We start from the raw sequence: 19,694 nt of genomic DNA, 5'->3' as shown, positions 1-19,694 counted from the left end.
ATGTATATAATGGTGACAGAGCTCAATCAATGACATAGGAAATATCTGTATGTTACTCACCTAGTAATTACCACAACATTACATCATTGGTAGGGGAAACACTTTTCAGTTTTTAGAGAAACATTTTAAATTTACAATCTTCCACATTTTTGCTATATTTGCCTGAAATTGCCCTCCTGTAGGAGATACAGAATACATAGTGACACTGTATTGTTTCATACAAATGTGAAATGCTGACATTTTAATGTAGCCTACCAAACTGACCATGTTACCCACAGACCTTCAAAGCCAACTGAAAGACATCCTGGATAAACAACACATACATCTTCTCTTCTTTACATCTCCATAATCCATATGTTTTTTTGCACATTTGCAATTATGTGCCTTGCTTACACTACTTTGTTTATGTACATAGTAATATTCATATAATAAACACGGCTGTACACTTTGCAGAGCACTATTTGGTTCAGAACCACTGTGTCATCTTTGGACACATCCATACATGAATACTTCATCCAACTGATACAACACGCAGTTTGAAGACAATGACAACTACTAAACTAGTCTTTGCACCTGGTACAGTTTGACACAACACAATGGTTTACTAGAGTCTTTTTTTTAGAGGAATTTTTATGAAAGCCTTGTGGTACTAAACACCATAACTGAGATGAGGCTTGAAAATAGATATTGTGAGTAGCAAAAAAATAAGATTTTCAACTAAAAAAATCAGCAAGCTGTAAGATATGCTTAACAAAAATTCTGCAAATATGGATACATCATGGCAGATTGTGTGTTTTACGGAATACAGAAAAGTGCAAATTTCCATCGAAATCAGCATGAAATAAATATGAAATATGATCATGATGCAAACAAATGGGAGCAATCACCGATTCATAACAATATCGATATCCATGAACTAGCATTTTGCAGAGAGATTCTAGTAGCACCATGCTTGCACGGATTACACAAGTACCACAGTTTCAGAACTACTCAACTTGTTTGTACAAAGTCTTCCTATCTAAAAATCTTTGCTGCCATCTGAAAACATACATACATCTTAACACAACCATACGGACAGGCTGTGATGCATTAGTCAGTGTAGACCTCATGAACAAAAAACACAAGGGCTAATCTATATAAGTGTGCATCAACTCTACCAAGGTTGAGTTTGTTACGTGAAGGGTTTATCTTTAAGATTATCAAACTTACATTGGTTCACACAACCATACGTGCTGTAAGAACAATGGTGCAGTAATAAACTATGCGACTAAGTCTTCAATTCTAGATTACTCCCAAACTACAGGCGACATTTTCCGAAGCACTCAAAGACAACAGAATGACACCTTTTCCATGAGGTCTTCATCGACAAACACATGATATGTTCATGTACTCCTCACAACAGGACCCGACTCCGCTCCAAGTTAGATTGTCATCATTTTAGCTTCTACACAGACTACGCTAATATCTTCACTGAATGTACAGTTAATAAATGCATTAATGAGTATCTCTGCCTCACAGTATCACAGTCAAGAGTATGAAGTTAACTTGTGTTTCTCAGTGTTTCCGGTCTAAGCTGGTCTACGGTGTTTGGTGTTGATCATTCTCCGGGAGGGGTGGATGGTTGTGTGTTTGGTGAGTTTGTTCGCTCCGACACGGGCTGGGAGGTAATCGTTGTGTCCGGGCGCGGGGGCATCAAGCCTGTATAAGACATACAAACTGGGTCTTAAAATCCCCAATAATATGATATTTTAGTGATGTTCTTTCTAAAGCCAAGGAACACACATAGCTAAAGCAGTGTTATGGATTCTCTAGTCAATTTTGGCAAATGAGCAAGCCAACAGTCACTTGCTGAGGTGGGTTTGGCGACCTGTTTGCCTGACCTACACATGACTTTTTAAGGTGAAGGAGGGGTGAGCAATTCCTTCTCCACCCTCTGGTCTACTGATGCTCATAGTCCCACGGGTGCAGGAACTGCCGCATGTAAGACGTCCCCAGCAGATGAAGCTATGTGCATGTATGTTATTTGGAGTTTCTGTCTCCTAGGAGATCTTCCGCTCAAGGATGCAATTCCAAGGGGTTCCTCCTACCCCTGACTCGTGTATAGCGGGTGCGTCATGCCCGAACATGCCCCTAAGATAATTCACAATATATCTACCGGTAGAGAAATTTTTCTGGCAGCCCTCACCTGCAGGCTTGAGGACCAGGAACTTGAGGATGTCTGAGAGTGAGACGACTCCCACCACACAGTCATCCGTGTCCACCACCACCAGTCTGTGCACCTGCAGGGGAAACACAAACATGACAAAAAGAAGTTTATATGTCATACCTGGGCTGCGATAACGTTTGATACTAAACTTTGCTTCTGACAATATACTATAATGTCTATCAGAGATGCATTCATATTAACTTTTGATGAATCTTGTTCTTGTTGTCATTCCAACTTTTCTTCCTACTAGAACTAGATTAAGCATCGAATCTGTGTGCCCAAACTAAAATCAATCTTCAGTTCAACACAACTGTTGACCCAGCGCACCTCTGCCTTGACCACCCTGTCACAGATGGTGTCCAGCGTTTCTGTCTTCAGACAGCGGTGCACGCCCTCGAACCCCTGGCTGCGGTGCTGTAGTGCCTGCCGGATCGTGATGTCCAGGTTGTTGTATGTCTTCTCAGCTGCCAGATTCTATAACAAAAATTCACTGGTCTTAGTGGCAAGTGTGCAGATGTTGACACACTGGCAGCACCAAATCCGTAGGTGTTTTGGCACCTTTAGACAGATTAGCCGTGAGGCTTGGTGGGCATCACTCCACTGTCATGGGGGCAGGGGCATGGCGAGTATCGAACTCAGGACGTACTGATGCTGATTCCAACGCTCTAGCCTTTGCGCCACACAGACACCCCAACAGCAAATAAACAATCTTATAATTAGTACAATGCTAAACTTTCTTCCAAAGCAAAAATATGTACACACGGATCATATTTTCAACGGCCGCTGTTGCCTTCTTCAAGATCAATTCTGATGACCAATCAATCCAGAACATAAACTCACGAGAGTCACAGACTCGTGAGTTTAGCATTGTACATGTACGATGATAAATAAACAATCTCTTAAGATATGCTGTTGGTGACACACTCCTACTACTATTTATAAATAACCATACAAAGCTGAACTACAAGTCCAAATTCTACAATGATTTTACAACAGTAAAAAAACAGTCTACTGCTTTTCAAGAGTTCATATTTGTAGTACATATAAATGCAGATGCTTGGAGCACGTCTGACAGTTACTTCTGAAAAGCTGGTGCTGTGTCAAAGGGCAGATATACATGTACCGTATACAGATGGATATATAAATTCATTTATCTTTTATTTTTCACGGTTAACTGTAAAGTAGAGCCAAAGATAAGTTACTTACAATTGCATCAAACTTGGCATAGATGTCCACGACTTTCCCTGGGGATGAAAAGCAAATATTGAACTTCTGTTTTCTTCTATTCTTATTGTTGCTTAAGGCAGACATGTAATAATGCACAAGTATATGTAGGCAAGAGAATGAGGGACGGTTGAATATTTCACAAAGCAGTAGTCAATTAAAAGACGCCACAGTACATGTTACGGATGATTATAGCTACGCAGAAGGGAGGAAAGACATTCTAAGATGTTGCAAGAATGGAGCTTGTCACATAATTTAAGTAGATTTCTATATTTTTTTAAAGCCAAGTCAAACAACTGCTTCCACTTCAAGCGTAGTGACAATGCGACATTCTTGGCAACATTCTACAGAAAGAAAAAGGGTGAGCAGAAAGAGAGAAATAAAAAGGGGTTAGAAAGCAACGCACCATTGTCATCAACCACGGGCAGAGCGGACACCCTCCGCTGCACAAAGATGTGCAGGGCCTGGATTACGGGGATGTTGCCAGAGGCCTGTCAGGAGGAAAAGGGAGGAAAATCAGGAGACATCAAACAACCACGTGGGGAGGGGGGCAGGTCTTACCGTCACTATCTACAACCGGGAGGGCGGACACTCGCCTTTCCACAAAGATGTGAAGAGCATGGATTAGGTGCGTTTCCGGCGATGCCTACAGAAGTAACAAAATTACGGGAAAATTTCAACTAATTAATCATATTTAGTTCTTGTTCTTTTGGTTGGAATGGTGGCCACAGATGAATGTAGTGTAAACTAAGAGTAACTTCCAGACTTACGTTTAATTTAAATCATAACATTCCAAATAGAAATTTTATTTTCCAGGCATGTTGGCATGGTTTTATACCTTAGTACAGGCACCATACCAAATAACTGTAAGGAAAACACTGAAGACACATCAAGGATGTTCATTATCAGTTAGTACATATTCTACTCTAGACATGACCCACAGTATTACATACATTCGTGTATATGCTGCTACAGCTAGCATGCATGACAACATCGGATAGTATACTCTTTATATTAAACATACTTCCACTTGAGTCATACTGACTCTTACATTCATCATGTTTTGGCAAAGTTCAAAATTTCCATGTCATGCACAACGTACAACACACAAATACACGTACAATATACATGCATGCATGCAAATACAGGCAATCACACGATCACACTTGCACTCACAGTTGCTATGTTGGAATAGGTCCCGATGCCCAGCTCCTCTAGAGTATTGTTCATGTAGTCTGGCTTGGGGATGTCCTTCAGCTGAAAGTGGACCACAACATGGACAACATGAACCGCAAGAAATGCATGGTAGGCATATGTCAATCATAATATGAAATCTGCCTAAACTTTAACAACCAGGGATGAAATACTTTTTTCTGCATACCAGGTGAGGTCACGATAAAAACTGCGGAGTTATTTCTACATTTAAAGTAACCGTGTAATAGTGGGAGTACTTACATATAACCAGAGGAACTTGAGTATCCTCTTGTGAGTCAGGACGTAGATTGCATTGCCCGTAGTCTCGTCTATTACAGGAAGACGATGGATCTTGCACCCGATCAGTCTCTTAATGCCTTCAAACAACCTGCGCATTCACGAAACAAAATATAAGACTTCTTGTTGCAGTAGCACAGAACGAATCTGGGACTTTAAAGCTGGTTTTCTAAGACTCTGATTCTTTTATTGACAGAAATAACTAAAACTGATGACATCTACAAAGAGAAGGTCTCAAATAAAGGAGAAGGAGTAAAAAGGTACATACGTCTCATCTGGGTCTATGCTGACAAGTGGCCGGTTGGTCAGTCCTAGCACCTCTGCATAGCAACAAAGCGGGAAAAGTTGTTAAAGAACAGGCTTGGAACTTCCTCAAATCTGTAACTAGGCAGAATGTTCTTACATTACAACAAAAGTTATTTCAGACTAGCTGTAGTCACATCTTTGTGGGCAGGGGTTAAGCTTGTCGTGCTTCATCTGCAGATCAAATCATTTCAGATAGGGGGCATCACAAGACAGTCATAGTCAGGCCAAACAGAACGCATTATAATTCACCGTAATGGATTCAGCTGCAGTTCATCATGCCTATGTGTAAAGTCAAACCAAGGTCATCAAGCAGACGAAATCAATTTGGTTCCCTTCTCATGTATTGATTGGATTTCAAGCTGCATGCGTATTGACTAGACTACATTTTGTCAAAATATTCTACAAAGAGGATAACTGAAGAAAGGAAAAAATTGATTTTGATCATTCTAGACATGCAAATTATGCAGATTGTAATTACACATGTAATTCATGGCAGGTGGAACATATCAAATATATGCCCAACATGCAAGTAAGGAACTGATCTATGATAACATTTGCATGATTAATATTTGAATAATATGACCAAAATGGAAAAACTGCGAAATGATAAATGATGGAAACTTAATATTTGTGTGACATGTGTGAGCTAGTTGAGGGTGTACACCACCATGCATAAATTATGTAATGTGTTAGTCACTTGCATAAAATCTATTTCATGGAGGTATGAGGTTGCTGAACTCTACTTATTCCTAGCTACATAAGTGCCAAACTACTGTCATTAGTTACAATGCCTACCTTCCTTGCCCAGCCCTCATTTCATGTTGCTACCATGACGACCATCCCTTCCCAGCCCTCACATGTCTAAGTGTTCTGTTACCATGACAACTACTGCTGCCCCACCCTCACTTCTCCATGTGCTGTGTGTGTACTGCTCTTCCCTGACTTCTCATGTGTTCTGTTACCATGACAACTGTCCCTCCCTGACATCCCATGTTCTGTTACCATGACAACCCTCCTTTGTCCCGCCCTCACCTCTCCATGTGGCAATCTTGTGCTCCTCCAGTTCATCCATCTGGACCAGTGGAGACTTGTAGTACTTTTGTAACACATTGATGAAGTCCGTGATTGTCAACATTCCTAAAGGAAAAAAGACAGGTTCAACAAATGACAAGGAATCAATAAACTCATTGACACCTTCAATTGCCTTAATTTGGTTGTTTGTAACATTGTAATGACATTACTGACTTCATACTTGGCCAGAAAATTCAGGCAAAGTAAATTGAACAAGGCAACACTTACCTACAAAGTTCTGCGTTCTACTATCCCACAGAGGAGCAGCCCTTATACCTAATGAAGGAGAAAAGTGTATCAAGATTATAACCATAATACACACTGTTATCATAGTCTTGTTCTGTACGGCAAATAGTTAAGCCAACCTGCACTTAGAATATGCAGGAAACGTGGGGAGGAATAGTCAGTGATGTTTTGGAGGCTGAACCTTCAACAAATGAAAGTCATTTCAAGGACAAACTAACGTCTGGGTGAAACATTCTTGTCACAAATGAATTGGCTGTGATGATCTGTACAGATCACATCAGGGTTCATTTATGTAATATATAAGGCATTGGTCTCTATGTGTATAAACACAATATGTTTGTGTACACCAAAAAACACAGCAAAAGCTGAAGTTTTAGTTCCTGTTGACACAGAATAGGCGACTTTACTTCAGTTTGTATTCTTCTCACGGTCGCTAATCTAAGAACGTGTCTTTGAGAATCATTCTGGGCCCGCACTAAATTCCCTTGATGAGCCTTATGTGCCCGCATCCATCCAATCCATTAACTTGGGCACGGAGGAAGCAAGATACGTGTGCAAAGAGAGATTGTCCCAAATTTCTTCAGATCATCAACATTTTGCACAGTGTCTTTTTTTTAAATTTCATTTGCCACTGTACTCCATTCTGTCATAAAGCAGCTTCATGATTCTGATGAAGATATCTTTCCAGCCTCTCATTTTGCATCCCTAGTCCATCCTGTAGCCATCTTCTTCAATATAAATAGGACCTTTTGGCCGTGGATGTGCTGCTAATGTGATCAAAGCACTTTGCCATATTACTGTACATTAGCCTGAGTAACTGGACAATACGGTGTATGACATCAACTCTCACTATCAAACAGGATGTCATAATACCACCACATTAAAAACATTATTTTAAGTGATTAAAAGAGATGTATACATTTCTTTAAATAACTATGCACATAATTTTGCACTTCAGATATTAAGGTGTTCAGAACAATCTTGAGAAGGCCTCTATAGCATTTTTTGATGTGCCGGTATTATAATGGCACCCGGTGGAATTATGAGAGTTAATGGTCGAGGCTGCCTGAGGCATAATCATTCCAGCACATTACAGTAACAGCTTTGACGTCACAGAATCAAGAGTCAAGAGAATAAGTTGAGCTCCCAAGGCCAGGGTATTAACATCTTCTGCAGCACCAAGAGCTTTAGATATATAAAGGCAGAGAGTGCGTGTAGGAGCCAAGGGCTGAAGCTTAACTCTCAAGGCTATGGCATCAAACAGGCAGACCTTAAGCTGTAAGTGTGACATCAGAAGGTTTAAGGCAGAGCCTAGCAGAGGTGCCCTGCTTAACCTTATCCCAGCTACCTAGCCAATTTATGAACTGGTAGCCCATGACATCAGAATACAGTCTACATACAACAGCTGTGACTTACAATCCTCTGATCATGACTTTGCCTATTTCAGATCAGCTACATGTAAGTTCTAATGGGTATTATTCATAACAAGCCCAGGAAATATTACCAAGCTGAACATGGCAGTGGTAGTAATGCACATACATGTATCATAACATAATTGGTATCACTTATCACAGCTACAACATGAACATCATTCATCAAAGTGAGCAACACGGATGTACAAGAGAACTTACCATTGTACACTAACGCAAAGAAGGCTTTCTTCACCTGAAAAATAAAAACAAGACTTTATATTTTGGCTATATGACAGGCAAAACATACATGTAGCTGCTTCTATGACTGTCAGTACAATGAACACATTATTTTTGGTTCCTGCAATGATTCTGAGACTACATTATTCTACTCAGACTGTGGATCTAATACCTGTTCCAGACCTGTACCTCTTAAATTGTTAAGGCACAGGTCCAGACCTGAACATCTAAAGTTCCAGTATCTGTACCTGAACAAAATAAAGCAAAAGTGGACACCACTTTTTTTTTACGAATCCTGTGTTGAAGATAACAATTTGATTATCTTGCAGTTGAAAATTGAGAAAACTTCTTATAGATAAACTTGTTTTGAAATTCAAATATGTAAATTCTCATGCAAAGATGACAATGGACCATACAATGTCATGTACTTGGTTAGGTACAGATTCAAACCTGTACCAATAACATTAACTGTACCTGTAACACGTTACCTGGATTTTGCTTACATGTAGGTACTCAGCTATACCTGTTAAGTATTAAGTCTGTTGGCTTCTGCATTTTCAAAAATATTTCTACAAATTATTGCAGCTTTCAGATGAGAATTTTGTGCCCTTTATCTGAACATGAATACTTATTGTATAACTGATGTTCTGTATATATAAATTCATAATATATATCATGTAATATCGAACTGAATATATATAACTGTAAATACAACTAACAATTTACTCTGATAATTCTACCGTGTCTATGAATATGATAATGGCAAATTGCATCTCAGGCACATACGGTTCTTTCATCATGAAGATAGACCTTTCCTATTGGACATGCACTATTTGTCCCAGACACACACAGTCACGTACCAGTAGCTGGGTGTCAAACACCACTAGTTTGGAGCTGGTTGGGATGATGTCGTATATATGGTGTGACCTCATGAAATTAAGATACACAGCATCATCTGCAATACAAAAACATCACTCTTTACCCTAAAGCTTTTAATGCCATATATAAGAGCCATGTACACACATAACAATAACAAAATACAATTAATATTTAAACTTATCATGACAGAATTGCATTAAAAAATATTCTACATCTGCTCAAAGAAGGTAATTTTTTTTCCATATAATAAATGGATCTTCCTACATGAAAATGTTACGAAAAAACAAAGTTGGACAATATAATTCAATACATTCCTAAACTCATGTGTTTATGTTTGCTGCTGAGGCAAGATAGTGGATTAGATTTCTATTCCAGAGTCCTCCCCAGAGTCCATTCCAAGACACCATAAGGGTTTTAAGGCGATATTTATAATTAGTCTGAATTATTTTGAATAAAAGAACATTTGAGCCACAATAATTAAATCATTTTCAAAAAATTGACTAAGAAAATACTCATTTATTTGAATTTCTTTGAATATTTTAGAAACATTTTGAAAGTAACTGTACAAAAATATCTTTATTTAGAATAATTGTGAAACCTCTATGTGATTATTTCACATTTACAAATATTTACAAAAAATGGTAAACCTGGCCAAATGGTAAAATTAGTTTATTGCCCCCATAAAAGTAAGCCCTATTGTTGCATCCGTATATTTTTAGATTTCACTGCTGGCCACTGGTGGATCCTTTGTGGTGGGCCATTGTTGCATGGCACCCAACCATACTTTGCAAGGATGTGTGAATTGCTATCTTCCCAGCCCACCGAACCATTTACAAAAAATGGTAGAAAATGGTAAATAATGGTAGAATGCTGTTATCATTATTTAGAAACCATTAGAAGTATCCAATTCTACACCATGAATATTTCCAAAGTTTTACAGGACTAGGTAAATATTTATAAAGTTGAAACAATGTTGAAAATATTTCTGAAGTATCAAATGTCCTAGACATATAATTACAAAACTTTAAAATCAATTCTAAACAATGGCAACAAACATCCGCATGGTGTCTTGGAATGGACTCTAATGCACTAAGGAATAAGTTGTGATAAAATTCCCCACCTCCTTCTAAGGGTGGTGGTGCTTGCTGCATCTTCATTGCTAGTGGATCTGAGCTTTGGATCTGAAACAGGAAAAAATGTTTATTGTAACACAGAACAACGGGATATAGGGTTGACATTTTGTTTGACCCCCTGTACACACATACATGTGCATTGAAGCAACCTCTTTACCTCTTAGTCTTAGAGTCTTTTACCGTATATTCTCGAATAAAGTACGCACCCCAATTAAAGTACGCACCCCTGATTTTGGACAAGTCTTAGACAGATCTTTGGGACTGAAAGGTAAAATGGAAAAACTCAAATAAAGTACGCACCCCTTCTCCACCAGTTTTGAACAGACCTTTAACTAAATAAATTCGAATTTATGATGTTTTCCCCAGGTCATTTTGCATAAAATAACCTGGGTTTACACTGTCATTGACTCAACATAAACTTGTGAATTGCCTGCTGCAAATTATAAAAATCACTGAGAACTGGTAGAAGAAATCAGGCAAAACCAGTTGTACAAGTCAAAGTCACTAACTCAAAAGGATTGTATGCAAATGCCACTGTTAATATGTAAATCATGTTATGACAATTTCTTTGTTTCATGTTTAGACAACTTCAAGACAACAATGTGTATGTTTTGAAACATTACTAGAAGTGTAGCTCCACCTTGCTTTATTTTAGGCTTTTCTTACCATTTATCTGTGCAGTAACCTCAAATAAAGTACGCACCCCAACTTTGGCAACAACTTGAAGCACCTTTTCAATTTTGAAAAGTTAAAAAAGTGCGTACTTTATTCGAGAATATACGGTACATGTATTTTCATCCTGTTGGAGAGAATAAGCAACAACATCCATATGTATATCCCAACAGCAGAGTTTAAACCCTTCTTACTACCATTCCAAATGTGGTTAAGTCAGGTTAACAGTTAAAATATTGAACAAGCAAACAGACATATATATTGGTCAATTGTCAATTGTTGTACATTCCACCAATATTGATTAACCAAAACTGCCCCAAAATGTCATGACACCATATTTGATGAGTGCTACATTAAATTCTTAACGTATACTGAGAAAAATACACTGTAGTTCTAGTGACTATGATAATAATGCAAGGAGATATTCATATGTCCCAGCCAAGTCAACTCTAAATGACCCCACTAAAATAAAACATATTTACGACCAGGATATATTGTTTCCATATACATAATAAACTATCCTTTAGACACAACAAAACCGCTGTATCAATCATACCACCAACCTTAATTTATCTATGCTATGCTGAATCATCCTAACTTCCAACAGGTTTCTAAAATTCCCAATAAAAGAATATACAACAATCACAGTAAAGCGGAATATTGTAAGACAATACCTGACAGAATGAAGGAATAATTGACCTTCCAACAGAAGCAGTGTTCCTGTATGGCCACACCTCTCACCTTACTTGATTACAATTACAGGCTCTCTGGTTTCTGCCAGGCCTCAGGGAAAACCTTTCATTTTAACATTCATCCATGAAATATTCATTACCTATAGGGATACGGTAAATTCACTTAGTTTTGCGGTGGTTTATTTCACAGTAGGAAGAAAAGGATGTTTTTTGCATTATTTCAAATTTGCCACGTGCACTGAAACAATTCTTATGTACAGAAGTCATCAAACCTTTGTTATTAATTTGCAGTGAAGATGTCTCTTCAAAACCCTTACCCAATTAAACCAACCCAAAAGTTTAATCAGTTACAGTAACATGCCAGGAAACTCAGTTACAAATACATTAATATTCATATTAAACAAACAGCGGCTCATTGGAGTTGCTCTAGCGTCATGACAATATTATTCTAAAGAACCCAATTTAGAATTCATAACAATAATACTATTGTTCATTTTACCACTGCCAAGAATACAAGTCAGAATACATTGCTTCCATGTCACTGTTAATTCATCAACTGTTATCCTACAATTTATTACAAACCATCCCCCTTTGTGACGGCAAGAAAGGGTATAACACCTTCATGGCAATATCATCCCCCTCCACCCATATTCTAGTTCTTACAATCAACATTATATCAAGTCTGCTCATGCCTATTATTTCTCAAAATGTGTCCTTTTCCCACGGGCCTTCCTATATGTTCACAATCTGACCTTAACCAGAAAGGGGAATAAAGCAATAAAACTCCACATAACCTATCAATATTTGAAGACTGCGGGAATTTGACATGTATGGTCATTTGTATTCACACCAGGTGAGGCAGATATATACAAAAAGCATGGGATAACACCTAGTAATAGCTTGTGCCATGGCCTGGAAAGACTGCAAGCTGGGTAATAACATGCCTCACTGAAAAGACTTTGAATGTTGGGGGAAAAAACAGGTCCTGGAGTAAATGTACCTCACAGGAATTACAATGTGCAGCATACATTTGTATGCATCCTTTCACAACATTTCTAGCTGAAATGAAACATCCACAGAATATATTTTCAGAATCCACAAATTGTATACTTGACATAATAATTCTACCTTCACCATTTCTTGGGCCTGCTTCTTCCATGGAACACTGTGTCGGCGCATTGGCGACTCGACTTTTCTAGAAGGGTCCTTCTTCTGTCGTTTGACTCTCACTCGCTCCATCTTAAATATGTCTCCAGACTCAGACTAATGTACAAGATGCATATGTATTACAGCTAAACCCCACGTACGCAGCGTATGCATGGCAAGAAGGAGACTAGACTATTTGCTGTTCTTAATACAGGGACAACTAATCATACATCGTGACAGTAGATTCAGTGTCATGTTCTGTTAATAATTGTAGCAAACATGCAAGGTGCCTACGTGACATTTGCCACACACTGTGGCTGCACACAGCATACTAATGTAAGAGGAGATGTCGTCAGGGAGACAACGTTGCTCCTGCGACAGTTGATACAGATATAGGAATGTCGCTTGATGTCAACTTGTTACGGTAACCAAAGTCTTTGCTACGTCATACATAATGCCCAATCGCTCAAGCTACACAAAGAAGCAAACAACATACTAATCATCTTTGAGCCAATGAATTTGCTTCCATTTGGATTAAGCAGCAGTCAAATCAGAAGCCCAATGTCATACTTTAATACTGCATTGACTCGCATTTCTATCAAATCGGAAGTCTTTCAAGTTAAACTTCCATCTCTGAAGACATGTATGTAACATAACAGCATAAGATCAGCATATTGTGATATAGACATGAATGATTTATAAGCAATATTTGACTTTTGTATTGCTAGGAGAAATACCACAACCTTAAAAGATGTGCATATAACGCTAGTTCACCTTAATCTGTGGGGTAACCTAGAATCGTTGTTGTAAAAAAACTGGGTATCTGGAGATTTCAGGCAACAATGTGGGTTTGAAATGTCAAACTTTTCAAAATATTGCAATGTGAAACAACCTTCCATCGACTTACCGATCCCCCAATACAATGTTTCTATATACAACGGATATAGGGTACCCTACGGATAAAGGTGCACTGACGTTAAATGTCTACCCATCAAGGTATAAGCAACTTTTTCCTTCTGCTCATTGGAGGTGTGTGGCTATGGCATTGTAAGAGTATAGTGGGTTTGTTCCACTTTGGTATAGGGGGTTTCCAGTATTTTCTCTTCAATGTTGGAAATAAAACAAGGTTTGCAGGGTTTATCTCGGTTATACAAACATGGTGCACAGCAAATCAAACACAGAGATTTACACAGTTGATAAAATGCCATATCTCCTGACCAAAGCTCTCGAGTTGAACCTAGCAGGACCTAGTAAAAAAAAGTCAAAGTTCCTTCCCGCGCATGATGGTGCATAGGTCGGTGCCCATCTCCGTTTCAGTAGCCCTGGGCCACACAACTTTGTGCAATCAATACAGCAGGGGGCTAGGCCACTGGTAGTGGCGTGTGTTCAACTTCCATACTCTTTCACGAATGCTGAGTGCTAAGCAGAGAAAGCAGCATGTACCATTTTTAAAGTCTTTGGTATAACTCGGCCGGGGATCGAACTCACGACCTACCAAATGCAAGGCGAACACTACCCACTAGACCATTGCACCAGTTATTCTAGGGTACCACAATAATGATTCCTGACTAATATTTTGTCCGTATTAACTTGTTGTTGGCGTTGAAATTAATTAATAAATCAAACAAGGACCTATAAGAAAAACTGATACAGGCGAGTATCATATCCATAAAATGTTATTAATTTCAGTGACTTTATAAACTGAGGAGTTACAATACTAGTAACTATAGAGGTGCCATAAACAAGCTGGAAAGCCCATATCTAGATGTTAGTGACAAGGACCATAAAATCCCATGTAATGATGTATCAGCTGTTCTCAATAGCAACAATAAGGGGTGGGAATGTGAAGGTCAGTCAAACTAACAGCATGGGGACCAGAACATTTACAGACCTTTCTAGTTCTACTTAGTCTGGAGTCCAGCCTTATCCGCTTTATTCTGCTCCCGATGGTTGTTCGTGGGTAGCGACCTTTGGGAGTGGACTGAAGCAAACAAGGCTGGACTCCAGGCTACTTTCTACTGCAACCACTGAGGAACCAAACATTTGACAAGTCGCTCCAAGAATTTCTTTTTTACATTTGGGCTGTTTGCTATCTTTTAAATCAAATACGTTTACATGATCTTAAAATATCATATTATGAAGTCAACGGTTTAACAAATCCAATTTTGGTCTCTGTAAGTTTGTTCAGTGATAGCCTTCTAGTGGAAAGGGCGCTTAAATGGCATCTGGGCTACTGAAGCTGAAGGAAAAAAAATCATTATGAACGTCCATGCATGAAAGTTACACATCCAGGTAATAGGATATGCCAAGTACTAGTTGCTCAAGCAACTGGATATGGTTTTGGAAACGGCTAGACGTTAAAGACGTTAAAGACTGCATCATCTTTTGTCAGTGAGTGGTCATCAACAATCAAGAAATACCTACTCCATCATTTAGATCTCCACTCAAAAACACATCCTCCTCTGTGATGTCTGGGAGAGGCTCTATCCTTGGTCCCTTCCTTTTCTTGTATAACCTCACGTCTTCTGTCCTCTCTGTTGAAAACCAGTCCTTACTGACTCTTTCTCCCTCACAAGAACACTTCAGATCCTCTGAGTCCTTATCCAAAGCTTCAAGAGACAACCGTCTAAGCTGTGCTTCTACACTAAGAGGTTGTATAGTCCGAACACGTTGGTCATTCAGCACCTCCCGTATCCACCTATTCTGCATGGAGACTTCTTCCGACACAGTTCTTATGTTCGGACATTGCTTCACCCGATGAGGTTTTCTGTTACTCGCTTCCACTTTTGTTGCCGACAGAGGAAACTGCTGCAGCTCGATCATTTCTATCAGCGATCGCTGTTTCGTGTAGAGGAACCTCGGAAGGTGCATGGAAGCCAGAGAATGCAGCATGGTCTCCCCTTCTTTATCAAAGGCTGAAAATCCTGTAAGTTCTAAGTGTGGCAGAGAACCAGAAGAAGGTAATAATCCATCCAAACAAGCCTCTGCTGGAGCCACACACAGGCAGCACATGTCTCAACAGTCCTTTATAACATCTTGTGCCTCCATATATGTTCTAAGTAGTGACTACTGTGAACCTCAGCTCAGCAATGCCAACACGTTATCCTTGGCGCATGGTGAGAAAATTGTTCCCTTTGATAAAAACTTTTATTACTAAAGGGGTGCCATAAACTAGTTGGAAACGCCATATCTAGATGTTAGTGATAAGGACCATAAAATCCCATGTATCAGCTGTTCTCTATAGCAATAATAAGGGGTGGGAATTCAATGTGAAGGTCGATCAAACACTCAGCGTTTGGACGAGAACATCCACAGACTTTTCTACTGCGTCGCTGAGGGACCAAACATTTGACAAGAAGCTCCACCAACTTCGGAGGTAAAGAACAATTTTTTTTTTTACACTTTGGTTGTATGCTGTCTTTTCAATCATACTTTAATATCTTACATCATACTAAAGGTATGAAATAATGAAGTCAAGGGTCACACAAATCCAATATTTTGGTGACAAATCCAATATTTTGGTGACAAATCCAATATTTTGGTCACTGTACTCAGTAATTTCTGTCTCATGGAAAGGGCATCTGGGTTACTGAAGGTAAGGGAAAATATAAATCGAGAACCTACTTTATCATCTAGATCTCCACTCATGAACACATCCTCTTCTGTGAAGTCTGGCATCTTTAGTGGCTCTATCCTTGGTCCCTTCCTTCTTTCATATAACCTCACATCTTCTGTCCCTTCAGATGAAAACCAGCCCTTCAAATCCTCTGAGTCCTGTTCCAAAGCTTCTAGAGACAACCGTCTAAGCTGTGCTTCTACACTAAGTGGTTGTATAGTCCGAACATGTAGTTCATTCTCCTCCTCATTTGATTCCTGTGAAGTGACATCCTCTAGTGGCAAGACTTTAGGAACAGAAAGAACTTCCTTCTGGGGCTTCTTGTAAAAAGACCAATTAGATTTGGAGTCGCTTGGTTGGTCCCGTATCTGCCCATTCTGCATGGAGACTTGTTCGGACACAGTTTTCATGTTCGGACATTGCTTTACCCGATGAAGCTTTCTGTCAATCACTTCCACTTTTGTTCCCGACTGAGGAAACTGCTGAAGCTCGATCATTTCTATCAACGATCGCTGTTTCGTGTAGAGGAACCTCGGAAGGTGCATGGAAGCCAGAGAATGCAGCATGGTCTCCCCTTCTTCATCAAAGGCTGAAAATCCTGTAAATCTTACGTGCGCAGGAGAACCAGGTAACATACGGTGCAAACAAGCTTCTGATGGAACCACACACTCGCAGCACATGTCTCACCAGTCCTTTTAAACAAGACTTCTGAGTGGTAACTAGTCTGAAGAGGTTTACAGTTTGGGCAAATCTTACAGCCAATGCCAGCACCTTATCCTCAAAGCATGGTGAGAAAACTGTTTTCTTTGATCAAAACTTTGACAAGGGGTCATATATCACAGGTGAACCTAGCAACGTAGACTTTGCGTTACCACATGAATGTAGCATTGTACCTCCTCCGTCCTGGCACCGCAATTGTGAGTAAACATTAAAGGACTTCCACTAGAACCTTTGTTCTATGGCTACATCTGCACTTCCTACGTGTATTTTCAGGAACAATACATTCCACCTAGAATAATCAAACACCTTTAGGTGCATGTTTCTCTGCTCATCTAGCAGAATGGCTTATATTTAGCCAAGAGGTCATACACATAAATCTTGTACCTTATCTATAAATGGATTCTTTAAAAACCATAAATTATGGAGGGGTGAATGTTTTACCGAAGGCCGTCTGCTGGACTACAATACTGCTCCTAGAAGGGTTAACTTTAAGCACCCCCTTAATAAAGCATCATGATGATTAAGTATAGAAACAATGGCATGGGTTTACATGTACATTGAACCTTCCTTTATCATTCACAACCACATCTAGATAAAGAGCACAAACCTACTACAGGATTGTGTTATATAATACTCCAAATGGACATGTATATATATAGATATATATGTATATATATATGTATATATATATATATATATATATATATATATATATATACAAATACATGTTCATGATCGGCTGCATTATGATAGATGGAAGCTACCAGCTTTAAGGTACTTATTAATAAATAGTTGTCAATCTTTTTAGACAAGTAAAAATCATTGATACTTTTCATTGCTTATGGCTTAATGAACTTAGAGGAATGCAGGTTTATTTGTACAATTTCTTTCATTTGAGAAATAATGTTATGTGTCACTAAAAACAAAATAGTTATTGGAAAGAAAACAGTAGAAGAGAAAACTTGTAGGTCTCTTTCTATCATTACTTACACAGATGGTGTATGCCCTTTCAGATGTTTGCTAAACGTAGATGTTAGAAGCAGGACAGAAATTATGAGCATGCTGCTAAGACTTTGTCTGGATAACAGAAACAGATGGTACTATTCTATTAAACATGGAATCAACAACCATATGCAGATGTTCCCTGAGTCTAGAGACTAGTAATTGTGTGTACATTACTCTTCAGTGTTGACATGTTGAATAGTGTAAACCCTTGAAAGTACAGTAAGAGTGGGGAGGGGAGGGGCAATTAGCAAAGATACATCAGATACTATTACTAAATGCCTGCAACACTGTGGATATGAGTCATGACAACAGCTAGTATGTTTGGGTTGTTTTAACACACCACCACATGAGTTGACGTCACCATTACTGTAGCAATTGCAAATAAAACAGCTTACAGTCATACCAGATAATTTGATAATTCATATCACCACAGGTAGGAAAGTATCTTATCATATTATACATTTACCAGAAATCAACTCAGGGCTAAATTTTCTGCTTGAATTTGTGACAGTTTATACATGTATGTACGAATTCAAATTACAGATCATATTATGGATTTCCTAGAACAACCACATAGACTAAACACTTGTAAGTTATTTCCATGAAGCAAAATCTTTAATTTACATCCTCCCATATAGCCTGGATACCATACCCCAACCTCAAAAATATCTTTCGTGTTGCGATAGGTACTTTAAGATCGGGCTGGGCTTTGGTAACCAGGCTACCTCCCATATGACCATGAAATTGGGTGAGATGCATATGGACATTATCATACACAAAGGCACACAAAGCAAGAGACCTTAACGAAAATGTTTGGATCCAATTAGTATACAAATAGTCACATACATGACATGATGTATAGCCAGTACTGTATTAGCATAATACCCTCCATGTGAAATAGTCACATACATTGTACATGTATGGCCAGTACTGTATTAGCACAATACCCTCCATGCCTTAATGAGGTCATAAAGGGTCACCAGGAATGCTGAGGGTCAGATGTTTAAACATGCGGCTGGGTGAGTGTCAGGTGTTGCCATGGGGACCAGGTATGTAGGTGGGGTGAAAGGCTGGCCTTGAACAGTTGGTCAATCTTGATAATGGCTAATAAATCACAGAACCCACTTGTCATTAACATGTGGGACACTGAGTGGAAACGTTAGATAGATCTACAGACAGGTTCGGACCTGTACCTATACCTTTACCAGTACCTGCACCAGTACCTGTACCCGTACCTTTACCTGTACCTATACCTGTACCTGTACCTGCACCAGTACCTGTACCTGTACCTGTACCTGTACCAGTACCAGTACCTGAATAATTTGATTTTTTATACAAAGTAACCTGTGGTCTTCAATGATGAAAGAAACATTGAATGAACAGAAATTTTTCACAAAATCTTAATTAACACTTCAGGTATCTTATACAGAAAACCCATGCTTTTGATAGGATCACAAATCAAAGATGGTCCTGATTTCAATGACCATACATTACAGTGATTTCACTTGTTTGCAGTGCTTCTAAAGGAATAACACATTTCTAGTGACAAAAAAAGTCAACAAGATATATACACACACATACATGTATATATATATTTATATATGATATGCTACGAGAGTTAGTCCATTCAGGTACAGT

The 19,694-nt window shown here is 38.8% G+C and overlaps 1 protein-coding gene across 14 annotated transcripts in view; it reads right to left on the bottom strand.

The window, feature by feature from the left end:
- Positions 1–226: 226 nt before the first annotated feature.
- Positions 227–19,694, bottom strand: part of LOC118424034 (5'-AMP-activated protein kinase subunit gamma-1-like) — a 60,181-nt gene continuing 40,713 nt past the window's right edge. For 11 of the 14 annotated variants that reach the window (XM_035832472.1, XM_035832475.1, XM_035832479.1 and 8 more), the window contains 13 exons: positions 10,193–10,253; positions 9,054–9,148; positions 8,176–8,209; positions 6,527–6,574; positions 6,260–6,364; positions 5,190–5,241; positions 4,886–5,012; positions 4,607–4,687; positions 3,837–3,921; positions 3,413–3,450; positions 2,534–2,680; positions 2,186–2,279; positions 227–1,722 (listed from right to left, as the gene is read on the bottom strand). In XM_035832472.1, the coding sequence (XP_035688365.1) occupies positions 1,598–1,722; positions 2,186–2,279; positions 2,534–2,680; positions 3,413–3,450; positions 3,837–3,921; positions 4,607–4,687; positions 4,886–5,012; positions 5,190–5,241; positions 6,260–6,364; positions 6,527–6,574; positions 8,176–8,209; positions 9,054–9,148; positions 10,193–10,253 (1,092 nt within the window). In that variant the 3' untranslated portion in view covers positions 227–1,597. Of the gene's footprint in view, positions 1,723–2,185; positions 2,280–2,533; positions 2,681–3,412; positions 3,451–3,836; positions 3,922–3,991; positions 4,077–4,606; positions 4,688–4,885; positions 5,013–5,189; positions 5,242–6,259; positions 6,365–6,526; positions 6,575–8,175; positions 8,210–9,053; positions 9,149–10,192; positions 10,254–16,339; positions 17,464–19,694 lie in introns of those variants that run through there. The other 3 variants (XM_035832470.1, XM_035832467.1, XM_035832469.1) reach the window with 3 other exon arrangements.

Source organism: Branchiostoma floridae, chromosome 10, assembly GCF_000003815.2.
Source record: "Branchiostoma floridae strain S238N-H82 chromosome 10, Bfl_VNyyK, whole genome shotgun sequence".
Taxonomy (NCBI): Eukaryota; Metazoa; Chordata; class Leptocardii; order Amphioxiformes; family Branchiostomatidae; genus Branchiostoma; species Branchiostoma floridae.
The sequence above is the reverse complement of the archived record's forward strand: the minus strand, read 5'-3'. Positions and strand labels throughout refer to the sequence as shown.